Source organism: Mobula birostris, chromosome 17 (assembly GCF_030028105.1).
Source record: "Mobula birostris isolate sMobBir1 chromosome 17, sMobBir1.hap1, whole genome shotgun sequence".
In the NCBI taxonomy this organism is placed as follows: Eukaryota; Metazoa; Chordata; class Chondrichthyes; order Myliobatiformes; family Myliobatidae; genus Mobula; species Mobula birostris.
Window position 1 is genome coordinate 15038815 of NC_092386.1, and position 20979 is coordinate 15059793.

At 43.2% G+C, this 20979-nt stretch overlaps 1 protein-coding gene across 2 annotated transcripts in view; it reads right to left on the reverse strand.

Annotated features, from left to right (window-relative positions):
• ell2 (elongation factor for RNA polymerase II 2) overlaps positions 1–7145 on the reverse strand; it is an 83129-nt gene extending 75984 nt beyond the window's left edge. Inside the window, exon 1 of one of the 2 annotated variants that reach the window (XR_011889501.1) lies at positions 6833–7145. Coding sequence is in view for 1 of the 2 variants with exons in the window: in XM_072281311.1 (XP_072137412.1) it covers positions 6833–6967 (135 nt within the window). In the remaining variant the exon portion in view is untranslated. The remainder of the gene's footprint in view (positions 1–6832) is intronic. The other variant, XM_072281311.1, reaches the window with a different exon arrangement.
• Between the last annotated feature and the right edge of the window lie 13834 nt (positions 7146–20979).

Below are 20979 nucleotides of genomic sequence, written 5' to 3' on the forward strand. Positions count from 1 at the left end.
GTGTGCGCATGCGTGACTTGCACATACATGATGTGCGCATGCGTGTACATGCCAATTTTTTTTTCTCTACAGATCGGTTTTGGCTAAATCTTCCCAATTCTGGTAAGTGAAACTACACTGTACATACATTATTTCTACTTTATATAGGCTGTGTATTTATCATATTATTCCTGCTTCTACTATGTGTTAGTGTTATTTTAGGTTTTATGTGCTATTTGGTAGGTTATTTTTTGGGTCTGGGAACACATAAATTAATGGTAATTGCTTCTTCACTTTATGCCACTTTGGCTTATGAAGGGTTTCATAGGAATGCTCTACTTTCGGATAGCGGGGGAATCCTGTATTATGAACAGAATAGTATTGGATGGACTTCCATGCGCAGAGCATGAGGCAGTGCATTCAAAAAGCAAAGAGATGCACAACAAATTGTGCGATTCTGTTCATTCAGGCCAGACAAACAGTTTTAAGGATAACTGCTTTTATTGAGCAGGCAAAGGATGACAAACTAAAACTGAATAAAACTTGAGGCCACAGGTACAGTCTTGTATTCGGTCCAGTCAACACATTACAGGATGCTGCCAGGACTGAGAGATTTCAGTTATGAAGAATGGATAGGTCAAAGTAGTTTTATTTGAACAAGGCTTCACGAGATGAACAAAATTTGTACAAAAAATTATCCAGACTTCACTGACTTAAAGATATTTGAGACAAAAGCTCTGTTCAAAAGACACTTGATGTACTTTACCAAGGTACAAACCAAGAAATGGCAAGTAAAATAGGTGGGATATTGTTACCTGGTACAGATATAAAATTCAAAGTTCAAAGATTCGAAGTACATTTATTATCAAAGTACGCATGTAGTATACCACCTTGAAATCAGTCTTCCTGCAGGCAGCTCCGAAACAAAGGAACCCAGTCAAGGAAAACAAACATCCAATGCACAAAAAGAACATATTACGCATATGGCACAATTGAGAGAATCACACAGAATCTTGAACACCAAACTGCAGTGTCCTGGAAATAGTCTAGGAACATTCAGTTTGGTTCAACTTAGCTGTGTCATTCAATGACTGCGGGCCGCAAAACCAGTGCACTAAAAGCTCCACAATCAAAATTGCACAAAGTAGCCATAAAAAGTAACCAGGAACCAAAAATATATGTAACATGAATGGCACAGTCCTCTAAAAACGAGTCCAACCAACAAGCTGTGCAGATCAAACATTGCCCAAGACTCCTGCACCTTCCTCTGGTAGAAGACAGGGAGAGGGAGACGGAGACCAGTCAAATGCAGGCAGGCTGTGTTGAACACCCGCTCGCTGCTTTAATTGGTGAGTAATGGAGTCTATCATGGGCTCCTGCTCTACCATTAGGTGGGGCACCCTGTTCTTAACCCCTCTCTCAACCACACCAAATTCCCTTGGAGACAGCAAAAAGTACCAGATTGCACAGTCGGCCCAAAAACACATGACCAAAATGTAAATTACAGGCTCCGATTACATGCAGACTAGTAGATGCATATTTAAGTGAAGCACTAGTTTCCTGAACTGCCTGCAGGACATTGTTATGTTGCTGGTATGACCACGCCCATCATCACACAACTTCCCTTATCTGCCACAACTTTAATGATTCTATTTAGTAAATCAAACCTAACATACCAAGATTAACATACTATTAAAAAAAACAAAAACAACAATACAAAATGATTTTTGCCATGGCCGACAGGGAAGAATGTCATAGAATCTCTGCACAAAGCAGGGATACTTTTTGACATCCATGTTGAAATTGAAACTTGGTATTGAAATAATGGATTTACACTTAACTTTCTATTGTGAAGTCAAGCACTTATCACAATATTGTACAGGAGAGTAAAAACTTTGAATACATCCTCCAGAAGTCCCACTCCTTCATTTCACTGTCAGATTCATGGTGCAGCAAGGAAAGAGCCAAAATATCTGATCAATATTACAATTACATTATATTGCAAATATGCTTAAACTTTAACCATCATTTTATAAAAATAATAAACTTTGCTTGCCCTACTCCAAAGTGGATGAAATTAGGAAAGCCAAATTAGCTAAAGGGCTAAATTTAGGACTGTTCCTAAAATTGTTCCAATACCTCCATGTTTGAAACCATATCACATATTAACACACTTTGTAAACAGGGTGCTAAAGAACAATTTCCAATGATGGGTATCCAGTTTAACCAATTATAACTGATCAATTCATAGAATGAAGCCGCCAATTTTTTCCCCCAATAATCAAACACTTGTTCTATTATCTAACTACAGTCTAGAACCTCACATGAACACTGTACTATATCAATTATTCTCATGCATCTGATTCCCAAAAAAGCATTTAAAAAGGATTTATTTATATACTTAAAGCAAGCCTTTATATAGCAGCAATCACCAACCTATTTTTAGGTAGGTACGTGGGACATCAGTGTACCAACAGTTACCATACGAAATGCGTCAGGTTGGTGTTTGAAGCCTGACTGAAATCACATGAAATTAGTTCCAGGATTCCAACATTTCCCATTTTGTATAATCCTTAATAATTATTCCTTCACTAATCTTTCTTAGATTTAAAGAAAACTATTTTCTGGAGCAAAAACAGCCTAATACAGAGATTCAATAAATGCCTAAACAATTGCTGACTAAATGGGTTGTACTTCCAATTCCCTATTCTGAACTTTTGCAACACTGAACTTGAACATCCTGCTCACCTACCCCCGCATCAAATTAGCATTTTTTCACTGACTTATTCACAGTGTACACATGACTTTTTTCAATAAAAAGGTCATATTGGTAATGATGGTTAGTTTTACCAATTTACAGATAAGTTTTAAAACTAACATTTTTACATTTAGATGTCAGTAACATTGACAGTGAATAGTAAAGGGAATGAAAATACCAATTAAGCCAGAGCTATTCTCCAGATTGCATTTTTTCAAATTTCTATTTTAATACATTTTTTATCAAAATGCAAATGTTCAAAGCTACATTTGCTAAAATTGAAAACATCCCCAACCGGATTTGGTTTGGAAGATTTGGTTAAACTAACTAGCCATATTGACTTGCAAGGGATCAATTCCATGACTTGCTAAATATAAAACTAATTGGGATAGTCTGCACAACATCCATGAAGTCTAACAACCTGAAAAGTTAAAAGGCATAAATATTTGTTGCAGCGTCAGCTGCAAGGAACTTCTCCTATTTGTATTATGTGAATTGGTTCAAAAGACATCTTGAATCTAGTTCTCATCCTTGTACTAACAGTAGTTACCTCCTGTAACTCCCTATTAGTCACAAGATACAGGATCCATCTCATTTTTAAATTGTGAATTGAAGAGTTATCAGATTCTTCACCCAATTACTCAATTCCTTGCTTAATGTCAACAAGATACATAACTAATTGCCAAAAACAAACCCATACAGTTGTGCACTATTATCTGGAATTAATAATAACTAGATCGAAAGAGATTAGTAGTACTGGATTACATTCTATTAAATGAAAACTCCCAAGGGGAGGGCAAGTAAAAAAAAATCAGCATCTTCTGCAGTGAATAAGAATTGTCTAATTTTATTATTAGGGTTTATAACTTTGTTAAAAGCATCAAGTAAAATCTGGCACAGGACATGAACAGGTGAGCATCTTAAGGAAAATAAGACTAAAGTGAATTGAACACTATTCAAGAGCCTGGGGGCTAAGTAATGTTAAGGGGAACAACATTAAAAGGTTTTAAACACACCTTTGAATACACACAGGGGGTGGGGAGGGGGATTCAAATATCACCATGAAACTACCTGTCATCATATCACCTTTTGGGATGAAGTCTGCCATTCCTACTTCAGACTGTTCTGTTTGTGGCCCACAGCAATGCAGCCCTCTAAAATGCACTAGGTAACCCACTCTGTTCATTAATAAAGGGTCAGCCTGACACTCCTAGGAATGAATTGGAAATAAAAGCACTCATTGAGCAAGGGGAAATAAAAATCATGCCAAGAGACCAGAACAGAGATCTTGGAAGGTTAAACAAATTACAGACTTGAACATAGATTGAAAGTACAATGAATGCAAATCAGCGAATGCTAGGGTGAGGTGGGGGGGAGGGGTCATTAAATGAATTGGGATACAGAAAGAACAGACTAGCCCAAGAACAGTGGGAAAGTCAGGCATGGCAGCACCGGAAAGCTCATATTTAGAATGTTGCGAGGACAACAATTAAGAGTTTAAGTAGATTTAAAGACAGTGAATGCAATTAACAATTCAATCGCTGGAATTAAATAGTAAATCTTAACCTATCAGGAAGATGTTGCAATTAGCTTCAAAATCCTGTGTATGTGGTCAGAGAAGCAAGGGCTGAGAAGGAAAACAAAACTCAGGACTTCATCATGATAGACTGAGCTCAGTGAAAACTAGTCCCTCAGAATTGTATCTTGCCAGAGAAAAAAAATCAGCAGCTTGGAAAAGCTGGAAATGACCTTAACTTGCCTCTACAATAAAAATCATTTAACAGCAGATTAGTTACAGCCAAACTACTATCCTCAGGATATCCAAAGCAAACTGCACACTATCAATCAGAACTGGAAACCTAAAATGATTTCTCCCATTAAGCACTAGAACCCTTCACCCCCCCCCATAGGTCAGATTAATTAACAGGCTGCACTTGAACCTGGGCTTCCTGGTCCGCAAGATAGTTCAACTACAAATCCGGGTTAACACTAACTATAAATCAAAATTCATTAGTTATGAATTGCATGGGAACGCGAGTGCAAGTTTTTGCATAGAAAAAAATCCGTTGTCCACACAAATATTCAAGACAAAATATGGTTGACTATTTTCTCTGCAAAAACCTAATAGCTAGCAAGTTCGTCTGGGATTACAACTTTTGCTTGGATTTTCCATGCTCATGGTTTTAAAAAAAATACTCCTTGAAAACTTTAAAATTGACAACTTCCAAAGATTTTTTTTTTGCAAAAGGGTCAGGCAAGTACTGCATTGTTCGGTACTTGATGCACTGATTGCTCTAGCTTAAAGCGAAAAACATCTAGCTGGAGTGCCGTGTCAATGAGAAGACTGTCACTGAACGGAATAGGTTCTGCTGCAGTACTTTAAACAGCATGCTCAGATCAACTCTGCTGACACGGCAGGTAGAGCAAACTCTCTACCAACCCAACTACCCCCAAAAAAAGCAGGCCAAAAGATACCTACGCCTGCAATATTTACGATAAATCGTAGTACTTGGATTTGAAATAACCTATAACAGGTAGTTCACCATAAATGTAATTTTTTTTTTCCTCTTCAGCTTTAAATCTCAATTTTAAAAGCTAATTTCCAATCAAAACTCGGGAACCCTTTGAAAATATACATAAGAACATTTGCGCTCGAACCAAAGGACGCCCTTATGAACTGAAGGTAGACCGGAGGATTTGACGTAGACGGTTTTTAAATGGACGGCACTTCAATTCTAGGTCAGCCAGGCGTCTGGTCAGGTTAAGCAGTCAACGCAATGATAGACGACTTTTTCATAAATTATTCATGAAATTAGTCACGATAGCAAATATTAATTTAATGAATATAACATTACGTGACGATCAGCAACTAAAAGACACGACGTTCTACACTTTTGCAACAAGATTCACCCAACGACGAGGCCACGTTTGCTGTACCAATACTACCTACGCAAATTAATCTGCAAAATGACCGCCTGCAAGAGGAAAAAAAATGTTCGACTAAAGCAGAGGAACAGGGCAAGGGAGAATAAAGCTCGTTCATCTCCCAACACAAATCACCAAATGCAAAAGCATTCGGGTTAAAATGTGGGCGCAGTATTTTTAGTTAAATTGGTGTGTATTCAATTAGGTTCAATCGCCCTACTGGGCTAAACTACTGCCGGTGCCAGACCACCCCCATCCCCCTCACGACCACCACCATCTCTTAAAACAGTTTAGCAACTTCGTCTAAGATTAATCATCTCCGGCAGATACCCCGAAAGACTCGGAGCAATTCACGATTTGAATTTTTAATTCACTGAATTTGACGGTCGTTAATCATTGCGATTTGGAACATGCCTAAACTGTTATGCAAATACGGTATATCGCGATTGAAATGGCTACTGCAGAGGTTAATCAGCCTCGCCTAATCGCTTCCCAACACACATCACGTAGTCAGTGTCTCCATTTAATAACGCTGTTAGAGAATCGTCTACAGTCACGCAAAACTATTTTAAACAACGAAGTTTATTATTTCAGTTACAAAACATTTCAATATCATATCCAAACTTTACCCTCTGCTATCTGCTGTAGAATACTAAAATGTGCATGACATATAATGTTTGAGATTAAATGTCAATTAACATCTGTTAACGAAATAGCAGCAGCAGTGGGCGACAGAGACACCGAAGACCGATTCCAGTCAGTTGTCTTGTTTTAAGGGAACAATCCAGCTGGTCAAGTTTTACTAAGGCTATGCATGGCAAGTTATCGCCTCAGGAGGAAAAACATATTAGACATAAATCATGTTAACAAGACTGTCATTGGTTTTTTTTTGCGTTTGGTTTCTGACCCAGAGAAAAAGAAACTTGGGGATCAGACGTGTGTGTTTTCAGCCAAAACGCGATAGTTTAATTGAAATATATAATGAATCTATCAATGAATAGCTGATAGTATAAGTTTTTTTTCTCTTTTAAAAATTCTTTTCTCCGCCCTCCCCCCCCCAACTCGCCCCACTTTTCTACTGTCGGCATCCGAACTGTCAGTCATTACCGGTCCCGTTAATGAAAAGTTGGAATACCGTTTAAAGAAATGATAAACCTTCCCCACCCGCACCTTTGCATTTTGAAAGGCCTCCAGCGCTCGGAAGGCTGTCTCTGTCAGTTTAACATGAAAGACGGTGAGTTTGCCGGGATTCGCTTTCCCACACGACAGCCCGTAACGTTGATCCTCAGCAAGCGCTGCCGCCATCTTGGACTCGGCCCTCCAGCATCAGTGTGATGTCCCTCTCATCGTCCACGTTCCCCACTTTCCTTCCCCGGGCTCTGGAGGAACCATCCAGCAGAGCAACCGAGGAGGTAACTGTGGGGCAAATGCCTGCCGCCCAACTTCTTTGCACAAGCACATCCCGCCCAGCTCGCCGCCTCTTCGACCCTCTCATTGGCTCACTCCATCCCAACCTCTGGCTGGCATCTCTGCTTCGTGATTGGTCCTCCGGAACATCCATCTTCCTCGCTCGGCCCAATAAGCGAATGGGCAAACAGGATCCTTGGCGCGGCGATGAGCAGAATTTTGGCCGGGTGGATGGGGGCGGGAGTTAACCGCCGGCGGGTCTGACGTCACGACGTCGGTCGAAATCTGGGCACGGGCGTGTGACCGCCCTCTGGTCCTCGCGGCGTTGATTGGCAAGTGTACGTCACGGGCATCGGATCTCAGACCAGTTGTAATCGGATGACGTACGATGGGTCATTTATATATGTAAATTAGGTGACGTTGCAGCCATCCCGAGAATCGTCAGCAGGGAAGTTGCGGATTCGCAGTGACGTTTATTGAGATGAGTTATCACAGGGTCAGATTGCTCATCTTATATTGCCACAGTGACAGCACTTCAGAGGTACTCCAGAGCCGTCGTGTGAGTTCAATGTGTATCTGTCTTCCTCTGATTAACTGAGCCAAGAAAGAGGAATCCCATAACTTTTATTGTAGCCACATCCCGTCACGAGTCCAGCAATCGACACCCAGCTCGAACGGCTGCATCTACCAGCACATCGACTGGAGGGCCTGGGATCTGAAACACTGTCAGGGTGGCAGTGAGGGGCTCCCCTTCAACAGGAACCACTTCATTCGGAAGGCTGTCCTTGACTGCTGCAAGTTTGGGACGAAGGAGAATAGACAGACTTAAACCTAAACAGACTTAGACTTCAACAGCTTTTTCAAAAGTAATCTTCAAGTACGTGGAGGGATGGCAGAAGTTCCTGCAGGCTTTTCGAGAGAAGGAGAATGCTGTCATTGGTGAAGGTGCAGTCACATTTCACCATCCCCAACCAGAAGGAGCATGTGGTCACATTCCACATGTTGAACTCACACGTACCTGTTCTGGACTTCCTCACCCCCCCCCCCCACCTATGATGGTGAGGGTGCAGGAAACTGTGCCGACATTAAGGATATGTTCAGGATCTGGACGAACAAGCACCAGGTGAAGGTCAAGTAGAAGATGGATTCGAATGTCTCCATCGTCCACATCCTCTCAGTCTTCACCGTTGGACAGAACCGTGGTTACACGGTGTGTACTGGTCAGCCCAGGCTGTGCCGTAACTGCAACAAGTCGGGACACATTGCAGCCCAATGCAGTGCAGTGATCTGCAAGAACTGCAAACAGGAAGGCCACCAGACAAAGGATTGCCAGGAGAGGCAGGTCACCTCTACGAAGACTGCCCAAAACTTGCCGGCTCCTATGCACAGGCAACATAAGGGGGAGCTGGGCAGTGATAATGCTGGGGCAAACGGCGACAGAGGCCCTGGCCATTACTAAAATGCAGACTGTGACTGGGGAAGGCAGGTCACCTCGAGCTCCACAACACGAGGAGGAGTCCATGGAGGATGGGAGGGCTGAGGGCCAGGAAGAATGATGCATGATGAAGAGGAGGAAGTCTCAGAAGATACCACCCAAGAAGCAAAAATAAAAAGAATTGGAAAGGAAAAGCAGGGCAGCGAACAAACGCCGCCAACCTATCCTCTTCGGAGGATGAAGCAGGTACAGGAAACTGGTGACCCAGGCAGAGGAAGCCCCAACCAGGAGAGGAAAAGGTAGAAAGGGAAAATACCAATGAGGGAGTTCTGCTGACCACCCACAGCCCGAGGAGTCTGGGGCAGCATGGTACCCAGTCCACATCAACTCTGGAAAGCCGGCAGTTGTACTGAGGCCTCGGTCTCCCAGCTGCGGGAGTTCAGGAGCAGACCCGCATCCGGCGCCCCCCAGCCGAGAGAGGTGGAAGGTGCATGTAGACCACTGCGGGATATTAGAACTTGCCCCCAGTCACCACACCCAGGAGAGGATCATTCCTAGTACCTGAGCCAGTGACCAACCACCCAAGTCAAGTCACTTTTTATTGTCATTTTGACCATAACTGCTGGTACAGTACACAGTAAAAACAAGACGTTTTTCAGGACCATGGTGCTACATGAACAATACAAAAACTACACTGAACTACGTAAAACAACACAAAAACTACACTAGACTACAGACCTACCCAAGACTACATAAAGTGCACAAAACAGTGCAGGCATTACAATAAATAATAAACAAGACAATAGGCACAGTAGAGGGCAGTAGGTTGGTGTCAATCCAGGCTCTGGGTATTGAGGAGTCTGATGGCTTGGGGGAAGAAACTGTTACACAGTCTGGTTGTGAGAGCCTGAATATTTCGGTGTCTTTTGCCAGATGGCAGGAGGGAGAAGAGTTTGTATGAGGGGTGTGTGGGATCCTTCATAATGCTGTTTGTGGATGCAGAGTGTGGTGTATCCCCCACTCCATTCACATCAACACACCCAGGAGAGGATTATCCCCATACCTGAGCCAGTGACCAACCTTTCCCCCTTCTCCAGTCACATCAATATACCCAGGGGAGGATTATCTTCAGTGCCTGAGCCAGTGACCAACCTCCCCCAGTCACACTACCGGTGTCACCACATCCGGAGGAGGATCTTCCCCAGTACCTGAACTCACAGAAAGTGCAGCCGCCATGGCTGACTGACCAGGATAAGAACTGTGTCTCAAGAACTAACCATGGACTTAAAACTGGCATCTTTGAATATGCACAGTGTAAAGAGAAGAGTACAATAAGTCTTTGCCTTACAGTGCCTGGTCAAGGTCAAGGCAGATGTGACTGGGAGTGCAGGTTACTACTGTTGGAGGTGGTCTTGATGGTGGCTCCATGGTTTGTCAGTGTAGTCGGGGGGTTTCCAGCCTGGGGACTTTGCTGTGGGGAGTCAACTTCACAATCACCCAAGTCAAAGAGGTGGTTGGGTTGAGGGGGAGTCCCCTAATAACAGATGTAATGTACCAAAATACTCCGCTTTGGCTATCAATTTTCTCTTTGTGTCAGAGCCCATCATGGTCAGATCCACTGATGTTCTTTTCTGACCTTTGCCTTTTCTGAGCCACCTGTCACCTACAGGAGGACCAGAAAGCGGATAGGGGGACGTGGAAGCTGAACGTTAAGCTGCTGACCCCAGAGAACATTATGGAACTAGAGAGGGAGTACACAGGTTAGAGAACCTTGAAACCCCTCTTTGATTCCCCTGTTAGTTGGTGGAAAGCAACCAAGGAGAACATTGGGAGGGTCTTCATCCGCAAGGGGATCCAGAAAGTAAGGCAGGGTCAGAGGGAACTGCATAAGCTCCAGACAGAGTAGCAGCAATTTCTCCTGCAGCTGAAGGGAGTGGGTGTGAGGGAGGAACCATAGGAGGTGAAAATCCATCAATCTCAGCACTTCACTGCCAAATCTTCCAAGATCATTTTCCAACCCATGGAACAGGAAAAGACGTGCTCACATTTCTTTTTACAAAAGGTTCACAGGGGGAGCTCTGCAACTCACAGCCTTAAGGAAGAGGATGGCTCAATGGCTTAGTAGCATCCTCATAGATGGACATCTTGAGGATCTGTAGATCCTTCTATGCCAGTCTGTATGACACCACAGTCTCCCAGAACTTCCTGTCATCTTTCACAGAGCTGTTAGACAACAGTAAGCGGACGGGTCTGGACCAGCCCCTGATCCTGGAGGAGCTAACTGGCTCCATCCGTTCCTTTACTTAAATAAAACTCCCAGCATCCACGGCTTACTGGCTGAGTTGTAGTAGGCACTGTGGGCCCAGATCTGCTGGAACTGTACAATGCTAGCTGGCAGCATGTCGGACTGTATGAGGAAGTGCATCATTACCCTGGTCTACAAGCAGAAGGGGGAAAGGGATGACATCAAAAATTGGAGACCCATTTCACTCTTGAATGTAGACGATAAGATCCTGTCCAAACCATTGCCGACAGGGTCAAGTCTGTTCTGGGTCAGGTGACCCACCTGAACCAAACATGAGATGTATGTAGCAGGAACATCTTTGACAGCCTTGAACTGCTGAGGAACACCATTTCCTATGTGCAGGACATGGGGGTGTGTGTTTACCAGGCCTAGGAGAAAGCCTTTTATAGAGTATCACACACGTACATGGTGGAAGTACTCTCCAAAATGGGACTTGTGAAGGGAATCAGGAATTGGATCCAACTGCTCTACACTGATACCTGTAGAGCAGTCCAAATCAAGGGGTGGGAAGCAGATAGCTTCCCCATCAAGTCTGGGGTCAGGCAGGGTTGCCCCACTCTCCCCTGTCTTGTTTGCGTGCTGTAGAAAACCCTTTGCTGAAGCCATCAGGAAGGACAAGAGCATAAGAGGGGTGATGCTGCCAGGCAGTGGGGGCACCCAGGGAAAACCTCCCTGTATATGGACGATGTCATCACCTCCTGTTCAGATCTGTAGTCAGATCGCAGATTAATCATCATCTGTGACCAGCCTGAATTGGCATCAGGGGCCAGGGTTAACCGCACAAGGAGCGAGGCCATGCTCTTTGGCAAATGGCCTGAAAGATCCAGTGTCCCCTTCGCCATCAGGTCCGTTTACGTGAAGGTGCTGGGGATGCAGTTTGGAGCGGCCAAGGTGTGCGAGAAAAATTGACTGGAGCGGTTTAAGACAGTAAAGCAGAAACAGGGCCCAGGAGGGGGAGGGCCACCGTTAATGTCAGTCCACTGTTACGAGGGAAGGAGGGAGGGAGGCAGGCAGAAGAATGGAAATTATAGGCCAATTAGTCTGATCTCAGTGGTTGGGAAAACGTTGGAGTCAATTGTTAAAGATGAGGTCTCAGTTTACTTGGAGGCATATGATCAAATAGGCCAAAGTCAGCATGGTTTCTTTATGAGAGAAATCTGTTGGAAATAACCAGCAGGATAGACAAAGGAGAATTATTGGAAATTGTGTCCTTGGATTTTTAGAAGGCCTTTGACAAGGTGCTGCACATGAGGCTGCTTAATAATACCCCATTGTATTACTGGAAAAATACTGGCGTGTATAGCAGATTGGCTGACTAGCAGGAGGCAAAGAGTGGGAATAAACAACACCGACTGTGGTCGGGAACGCCCACGTAGGACACTTCGGAGGAAGCACAGGTATAGATCGGGGTTACAAGTGTGTTTAAGGAAACAGGGTTTTAAACTCCCTATACCAACTGTCTTGCTGACGAGCGTGCAGTCTTTGGTGAATAAAATCAATTATCTCAGAGTTAAGGCGTTTTGAATCAGAGGGACATTAGGACCACGTGTGTCCTTTGTTTCACGGAATCCTGGTTAACCCCTTCAATACCGGATGCAGTGATTCAGATCGGCGGGTGTACTATACACCGTCAGGATAGGTCTATAGAGTCTCTCAAAAGCAGAGGTGGAGGAGTATGCCTCATGATCAACTCCCCTTGGTGCACAAATACATCAGTGCTGTCCCAATTCTGCTCACCAGACCTGGAATGTGCCACACACAAAATGCTGGTAGAACACAGCAGGCCAGGTAGCATCTATAGGAAGAGGTACAGTCGACGTTTCGGGCTGAGACCCTTCGTCAGGACTAACTGAAAGAAGAGATAGTAAGAGATTTGAAAGAAGGAGGGGGAGGGGGAGATCCAAAATGATAGGAGAAGACAAGAGGGGGAGGGATGAAGCTAAGAGCTGGGAAGTTGATTGGCTAAAGGGATACAAAGCTGGAGACATGGGAGAAAGAAAGGAGCACCAGAGGAAGATGGAGAGCAGGCAAGGAGTGATTGTGAGAGGGAAAGAGAGAAAAAATGGGGGAGGGGAATAATAAATGAATAAATAAAATAGGGGATGGGGTAAGAAGGGGAGGAAGGGTGTTAGTGGAAGTTAGAGAAATCAATGTTCATGCCATCAGGTTGGAGGCTACCCAGAAGGAATATAAGGTGTTGTTCCTCCAACTTGAGTGTGGCTTCATCTTTACAGTAGAGGAGGCCATGGATTGACATATCTGAATGGGAATGGGACGTGGAATTAAAATGTGTGGCGAGATGGATTTGGCCCTGTTGCCATGCAATGTCCGAGTCAGCTGGATGGTGCTACAATACCTCTCCTTTGTTGGTCCTACTTCCGGATCAACACCTCAGGCCACAAGGCCATTAGGCTCCGAATGTCCTGAATACTCTGCAAGAGGAGAAGAGTGGGGTGGTTTCCTGAGCAGACTGTGCAGACCATCTAGCAGAATGCCTCATCGCCAGGCTACAGCAACGTGCACTAAGAACTTGTCTGGCTGGCAGTAAGAGGGACCGTCCCACTCAGATCCTTCCTGCACGCCTGGAGCATCACCCCTACAACCTGCTGCCTGCAGGATGACTCTACCGGGGAAGAGACAGTAGCAGACTGTATGCTTGCACAGAGGGTGTGGAGGAAGACGAAAGGGCCTGTGTCGTGTTTCATTCTGAGCAGCCAGCGACAGTGGACTCCCTGATCTACGGGCTGCTCCCAGGGACATGTAAGGGGACAAACATCAGGTGCTGCTGGCGGATCATCAACTGGACGCTCTTCGGTTTGCCTGAAACCTGCTGGTCAACCAGCAAACAACAGGAATTCTGCAGATGCTGGAAATTCAAGCAACACACATAAAAGTTGCTGGTGAACGCAGCAGGCCAGGCAGCATCTCTAGGAAGAGGTGCAGTCGACGTTTCAGGCCGATACCCTTCGTCAGGACTAACTGAAGGAAGCGTGAGTAAGGGATTTGAAAGTTGGAGGGGGAGGGGGAGATCCAAAATGATAGGAGAAGACAGGTGGGGGAGGGATGGAGCCAAGAGCTGGACAGGTGATAGGCAAAAGGGATACGAGAGGATCATGGGACAGGAGGTCTGGGAAGAAAGACCGGGGGGGGGGACCCAGAGGATGTGCAAGGGGTATATTCAGAGGGACAGAGGGAGAAAAAGGAGAGTGAGAGAAAGAATGTGTGTATAAAAATAAGTAACAGATGGGATACGAGGGGGAGTTGGGGCATTAGCGGAAGTTAGAGAAGTCGATGTTCATGCCATGTCAACCAGCACATCGGGATGTCCGTGGAGGAATGTTACTGACTGGAACAGTCCAGTCTGCAGGAGTGCATGCTGAGGGGACGCACTGAAGCTCGGTGCAGCCACCGCAAGGACTCGGTGGGCAAGGGCCACAGTGTGGGGTCCTTTCACTGCTGCAGAGGGAGAGGCCGCATTGCGGGTGGGAGAAGCCCCTCAATTATTGTCAGAGTTAGTACACTACTCCAGAGCACCACACAAGCAGCAGCTGTGCTGCCAATGTGTATGAATATAATAAAACGGTATGGAAAGCATTAACGATGTACGTAAAGAATTGGAAAGTTTATTGATGTAAATAATTTTTGTTATGAATAAGGTTTATTTTGTTAATAAAACATGTCATCGTATGCTTGAATAGTTACATCTGTGTCTCTTTCCACAGATATCTCGCTGGCCTGCCGCTTGTTTCCAGTGTTGCATTCATATCCCTTGGCCACGTCTCACTGATAAAAACTGGGGACTGTCTGCTTTTTATATTGTGAAAACAATAAGATAATAAAAGTCTAAAAAATAGGAGCATTTGGCTGTTCAAGCTTGGCCTGTTATTCATGAAGATCTTAGGCCAGGTTGGAAACATTGGGTACAGACTGAATCGAGAGGGCAGGGCCCAGGCCTGAGTGCTTATTGAAGTGGCAGGGCCCGGGTTCGGGTCCAACCCACTGTTTGGCTGATTTAAGCGCCAGGCCCAATTGTAAAGGTGAGGGTGTTGAGGCCGGAGGAGAGAGATCCACCAGTGTTCAGCTCGCTTCTTGTGAGGTTTACTCGTCTCTGCGCTGAACTGAGGTTGTGGGTTGCAAATAATGGACTTCTGGATTGTCTGTGGACTCACTTTCGTGAACTTCAGTTCTGAATGTTATTTACTTATTTTTATTGTTTGCACGATTTTTTTCCTGCACATTGAATGTTTGGCAGTCTTTTTTTAATGGATTCTATTTTTTCTTGTTTTGTGACTGCCTATAAGGAGATGAATTTCAAGGTTGTATACAGCATACATACTTTCTTAATAAATGAACTTTGAACTTTGAACCAATCTATTTCCACTGTCAATAACTGAGCCTCCATAGCACTCTTGGGGGTAAAGAATTCCAAAGATTCATCACTTTTTTATAGGAAGGAAGTTCTCCTCATTTCAGTTTTAAATAGTAATTTCTTTATTTTGAGACCGCACTAGATTCCTCAGCCAGCAGAAATATCCACCCTACAACCAATACTTTAAGAATATTATAACTTTGAATGATATTTCTCTTTTAAACTCAAGAGAATACTGTTCTTGTCTGTTCAATCACGCTATAAGCTGTCCAGTGAAACTTTATTGCACTCCCTCAAAGAAGATATTTCCTTTGTTAGGTAAGGAGGCTAAAACTCTAGGTACAATCTCAGCAAGATCCTCATAAATGTAATACAATATCTATTGTCAACATTATCATCATCATTATGTGCCATGTCGTATTACATCATCATAATGTACCGTGTTGTGTGACGTGGGCGATCATGGTCTCCATGACCATGATTGTTCTTGGCAAATTTTTCTACAGATGTTGTTTGCCATTGCCTCCTTCTGGGCAGTGTCTGTCCAAGACAGGTGACCCCAGCCATTTTATCAAACTCTTTTTTGCCTGGATTTGCCTGAAAAGAGATTTTCTGCCTGGAGTCAGTGGCCGCACTTACTCATCCACCACCTGCTCCCATGGCTTCACATGACCCTGATCTTGTGCAAAGCAGGTACCACACCTTGACCTGCAGGCTCGTGGAGGGAAGGAGTGCCTTACACCTCCTTTGCTGGAGATGTATCTCTGTCCCGCCACCCTTTCAAGAACACAGCAGAAGAAAATAGGCATAGTGGCAGGCCAGCTGGCTTCTGAAAACTTGACCCGTTATTCAATAGGATCAAACCTAATCTGCTCGAGGCCCCAATTCCTGTTCCAGTTCTTTAACTTCAACTTCCAAATCTTTCAACAATTATTTATCTCCTCTTTAAAACCCTCTAATCTAGTATCTACAATCCTCCAACACAGAGAATTCCAGAGGTTCATCACCCTCTATTTGAAGAATTTATGCATAGCTCAGTTTTAAGTAACTACCACTTTACCTTATACAATTGTCCCTTCGTCTGAGATTCTTTTTCTAGAAGAAGCATTTCAGAATCAGAATTACATTTAATATCACTAACATATGTTGAGAAATTTGTTGTTTTGCAGCAGCAGTGCATTGCAATACATTAAAGAACTATAAATTACAATAAGAAATATATATTTAAATAAATTAAGTAAGTAGTGCAAAAAGAGAGTAAAAGTAATGAGCTTGTGTTTATGAGTTGGGTATATTCAGAAATCTCCAGTTCACGTCCAAGTTCACTTTATTGTCATTCAATGACACGCCTACAGTAAATATTGCCAAATGAAACCACATTCCTCCGGACCAAGGTGCACAGCACAGTATATATAACTCACATACACAACACATAAATTAATATTATCATAAATAAGTTAACGAATACTAAGGTGTATGTGGGCACGTGGCCAAGTGGTTAAGGCATTGGACTAGTGACCTGAAGGTCGTGAGTTTGAGCCCCAGCCGAGGGAATGTGTTGTGTCCTTGAGCAAGGCACTTAATTACACATTGCTCTGCGACGACACTGGTGTCAAGCTGTATGGGTCCTAATGCCCTTCCCTTGGACAACATTGGTGTCGTGGAGAGAGGAGACTTGCAGCATGGGCAACTGCTGGTCTTCCATACAACCTTGCCCAGGCCTGTGCCCTGGAGAGTGAAGACTTTCCAGGCGCAGATCCATGGTCTCGCAAGACTAACGGATGCCTTTACTTACTAAGGTGTATATATGATACAAGTTAAAAAGTAAAAGTATAACATCACTGGTGTTTCATACGTGAGAGACTGGGCGGTGGCGGGGATTTCAGCAGTCTTACAGCCTGAGGGAAGAAGCTGTTTCCCATCCTAACTGTTCTTGTCCTAATGCTATCGTACGTCTGGTGTTGGAGAGGAAGAAGCTTCCCTTAAAAGATTGAGTGGGTGCCTTTAGGCTCCTGTACCTCCTCCCTGATGGTAACAATGAAAAAAGGACACGCTCTAAGTGATTAGGGTCCTTCATTACAGATGCCAACTTTTTGCACTGTTTGCACTGTTCTGAAGACACAGGCGGGAACATGCTCAGGGAGCTGGCTACTTGAGATCATCACATTAACATCGATGAATATGTGAGATCTGTGACTGGCTACGTAGAGAAGTGCACTGAGGAAGTCACCATTAATTGACACATCTACGTGAGGGCAAATCAGAAGTCATGGCTGACAGCAGAGGTCTGGTCACGGCTGAGAAATCTGGGTACTGTCTTCAGATCAGGGACAAGACAGGTCTCAGGTCAGCAAGAGCTGTGCTTTCCCGCACCGTCAAGAAAGCAGAACGGGATTATTTGTAGAGAATATACAGTCTGATTTCACACTGTGTTTCTAATTATAGCTGTCAAAAAAGTATCCTTATTATATTGGATGTTTCCCTTCACTTTCTCCCAAATGCATTTCTTTCCCAACTTCCAAGTCCAAAAATCTAACAACCTATATTTTATGTTTGCATTATGTTCACTCCTTATCATTCTGTCTCTAACTATCACTGACACCCTGACTCTGAATGCATCAAAATATTGCTATTTAGTTATAAATCCTTCCACAGACATATTGGCCTCTTCTCTTCAACCATTTTCAATTGCTTTGGAGTCTTCTAATTCTGGCTCCAGTGCAATCATAATGTCCACGTTCCCAAATTGGACACCAGATATCTTTGCAGTTTCACATTTTGTCACACATTGTAGAAGATACTGGAGGAAGTCCATCTGCATTTCTAAATGTGGTTTATAAACTAGATCCAATAAAATTTTGGTGGTAGGACAGAAGTAATTTAATGGAAATGCCTAGCTTTCACATCAGAATTTTAAGCTATCTTGACACCACTCTTGAAACTTCATCGGAAACCTTATTATTTCTCTCTCTGCCTGTTTAAATCTCCTGACAATCTTGTACTTGAAATGTACATTTGCTGACTTTGATGGATCATCTGTGAAAAGCACTTCAGGATATTCTATCATGTTATCCACTATATTCAAATTAAGCAGTTCATAAGATATTGAGTATGCGACTTGAGCCTGGTGTACCTCCTCCCTAATGTTAGTAATGGGAAGAGGGCAGGACCTGGATAGTTAAGGTCCAATTCAAGGAAGAATTGATTTCCTCAGTTTCCTTATTTGCAGACCTCAGTCAGTTAAGATTGGCAACCTTCAGGATCACCACCAGCACAGGTGCATCTGTGTGCTTAGCCCCTGCTCTACTCACTTTATACTTATGACTGTGAGGCTAAGTCCAGCCCCAATGCCATACTTAAGTTTGCTGATAACATCACTGTTGTTGGCAGAATCAAAGATGATGATGAATTAGCATGTAGGAGGGAGATTAAAGATCTGGCTGAATGCTGTCCCAACAACAACTCGATGTCAGCAAACCAAAGAACTGATAGATTATAGGGGGAGGAAACCAGAGGTACACAAGTCAGTCATCATCAGGCAATCAGGTGGAGAGAGTCAGTAACTTTAAATTCCTCAGCATTATCATTTCAGACGATCTTTTCTGCGTCTAGCATGTGCCATTACAAAGAAGGCACAATACTTTCTCACAAGTTTGTGAAAATTTACTATGTTAACTAAAACTTTGAAAAACTTCTAAAATGCATGGTGGAAAGTATACTGACTGGTTGCATCATAACCTGGTATGCAAGCATCAATGATGTACAGGTAAAGCCTTCCCCACTATTGAGCACATCTACAATGAGTGCTGTCGCAGGAAAGCAGCAAACATCATCAGGGATCCCTGCCATCCATGCTGTCTTTTCGCTGTTGCCATCAGAACGGAGGGACAGGTGCCTGAGGATCCACACCACCAAGTTCAGGAACAGTTCTTAGTCCTCAACCATCAGGCTCTTGAACCAGAGGGAATAATCTCACTCAGCCCAACAATGAACTGATTCCACAAACTATGGACTCACTTTACAACTTGTGTTCTCAATGTTTATTTATTTGTTTGTTTGGGTGTTTTTTTTGTATTTGCCCAATTAGAGTACTTTGCACTTTGGTTGTTTGTCTGTCTCTACTGTGTGCGGTTTTTCATTGATTCTATTTTGTTTCTTTGTGTTTGTAGTGAATGCCTGCTAAAAAATGAATCTCAGGGTTGTGTATCGTGACATATATATACTTTGATAATAAATTTACTTTGAACTTTGAACGAACTTTAATGATGTATACTTCCTCCTCAGGCACTTCCTTTTGAAGATGTCCTTGATAGTGACAAGGGTAGTGCTAGCTGAGTCTACAACACTTTGCAACTTCCTCCCATCCTGTGAGTTGACGCCTCCATACCAGATGTTGATGTAACCAGTCAGAATGTTCTCCTCTGTACATCTGCAGAAATCTGGAGTCTCTGGTGACATACCGAATCTCTTCAAACTCTTTTTGCTTTGTTGGAATAAAACTTATTGTATAGTTACTATATTCTTATATATTTCTGTCTCTATAAACATTGATTGACTTATTGACTATTTCCATCATTTTTGTTCAGATTTTCAGTATCTGAATTACTTTGATTCTTTTATGTTTTATTTTCTCGAATGGCAAACAGAAATGTGATGCAAAGGTATTGAAGCTCTTCGTTCCCATTCATGTATATCGTACAAAGTGGGGTTCCTACTGAGAAGTTCACTTCTCCTATCCCTCATCTCAGTAACTGTGTTTGCCAATGCAAGCTATTCCATTTTCATTAATACTTCCTGAGTAGACCCACATATTTGCTTCTCTAGCATCTGCAATCTCAAGATACAGCGAAGTCTCAACTAATAGTATCAGTTGTACATTAATCCGATTTGCTAATTTTTGTCAATCAAATGGATCTTTTAAACAGCATATCGTAAAGCTAGATGGGAAGTTTTCAGTTAGGTTAGGTGTTGTCATCAGTTGTGCGTGACTGCTAGTTTTTTGGTGAACATTTCTTTCATGGACTGTGACAGTGAATGAGATTTTATGATGAGTGGGTAAAGAAGATTTGCTAATGTATAGAGCCATAGAGCAATACAGCATAGAAACAGGTCCTTCATCCCATCTAGTCTGTGCTGAACTTTTAGTCAAATCCCTTCAACCTGTACCTGGACCATAGCTATCCATACCCCTCTCATCCATATACTTATCCAAGTTTCTCCTAAATGTTGTAATTAATCCCACATCCACCACTTCCACTAGCAGTTTGTTCTTCACTCTCACCACCCTCTGAGTGAAAAAGTTCCCCCTCAGGTTCCTCTTCAATATTTCACTTTTCACCCCTGACCTATGACCTTTAGTTGTAGTATTGTCCAACCTCAATGGAAAGAGTCACCCTGTCTATACCCTCCATATGATTTTCCTCAACCCATGCACGATCAATGAATTATGCTTCTGTCTGCAGTCACGAAAAAAATCTTTCATTATGTCGGCATCTAAATTTTTTTGGTTGAACTCTCAATAAAATTAAGCTAACTATACACTCAATAGCCACTTTATTAGACACTCCTGTACACCTCATTAATGCAAATATCTAATCAAGCAATCATGTGGCAGCAACTCAAAAAATAAATGGATGCAGAGATGGTCAAAAGGTTGAGTTCTCATACAGATCAGAATGGGGAAGAAATATGATCTGAGTGACTCTGACTGGGGGAGGATTGTGGTGCCAGGCAGGGTGGTTTGAGTATTTCAAAAACTGCTGATCTCCTGGGATTTTCATGCACAACAGTCTCTAGAATTT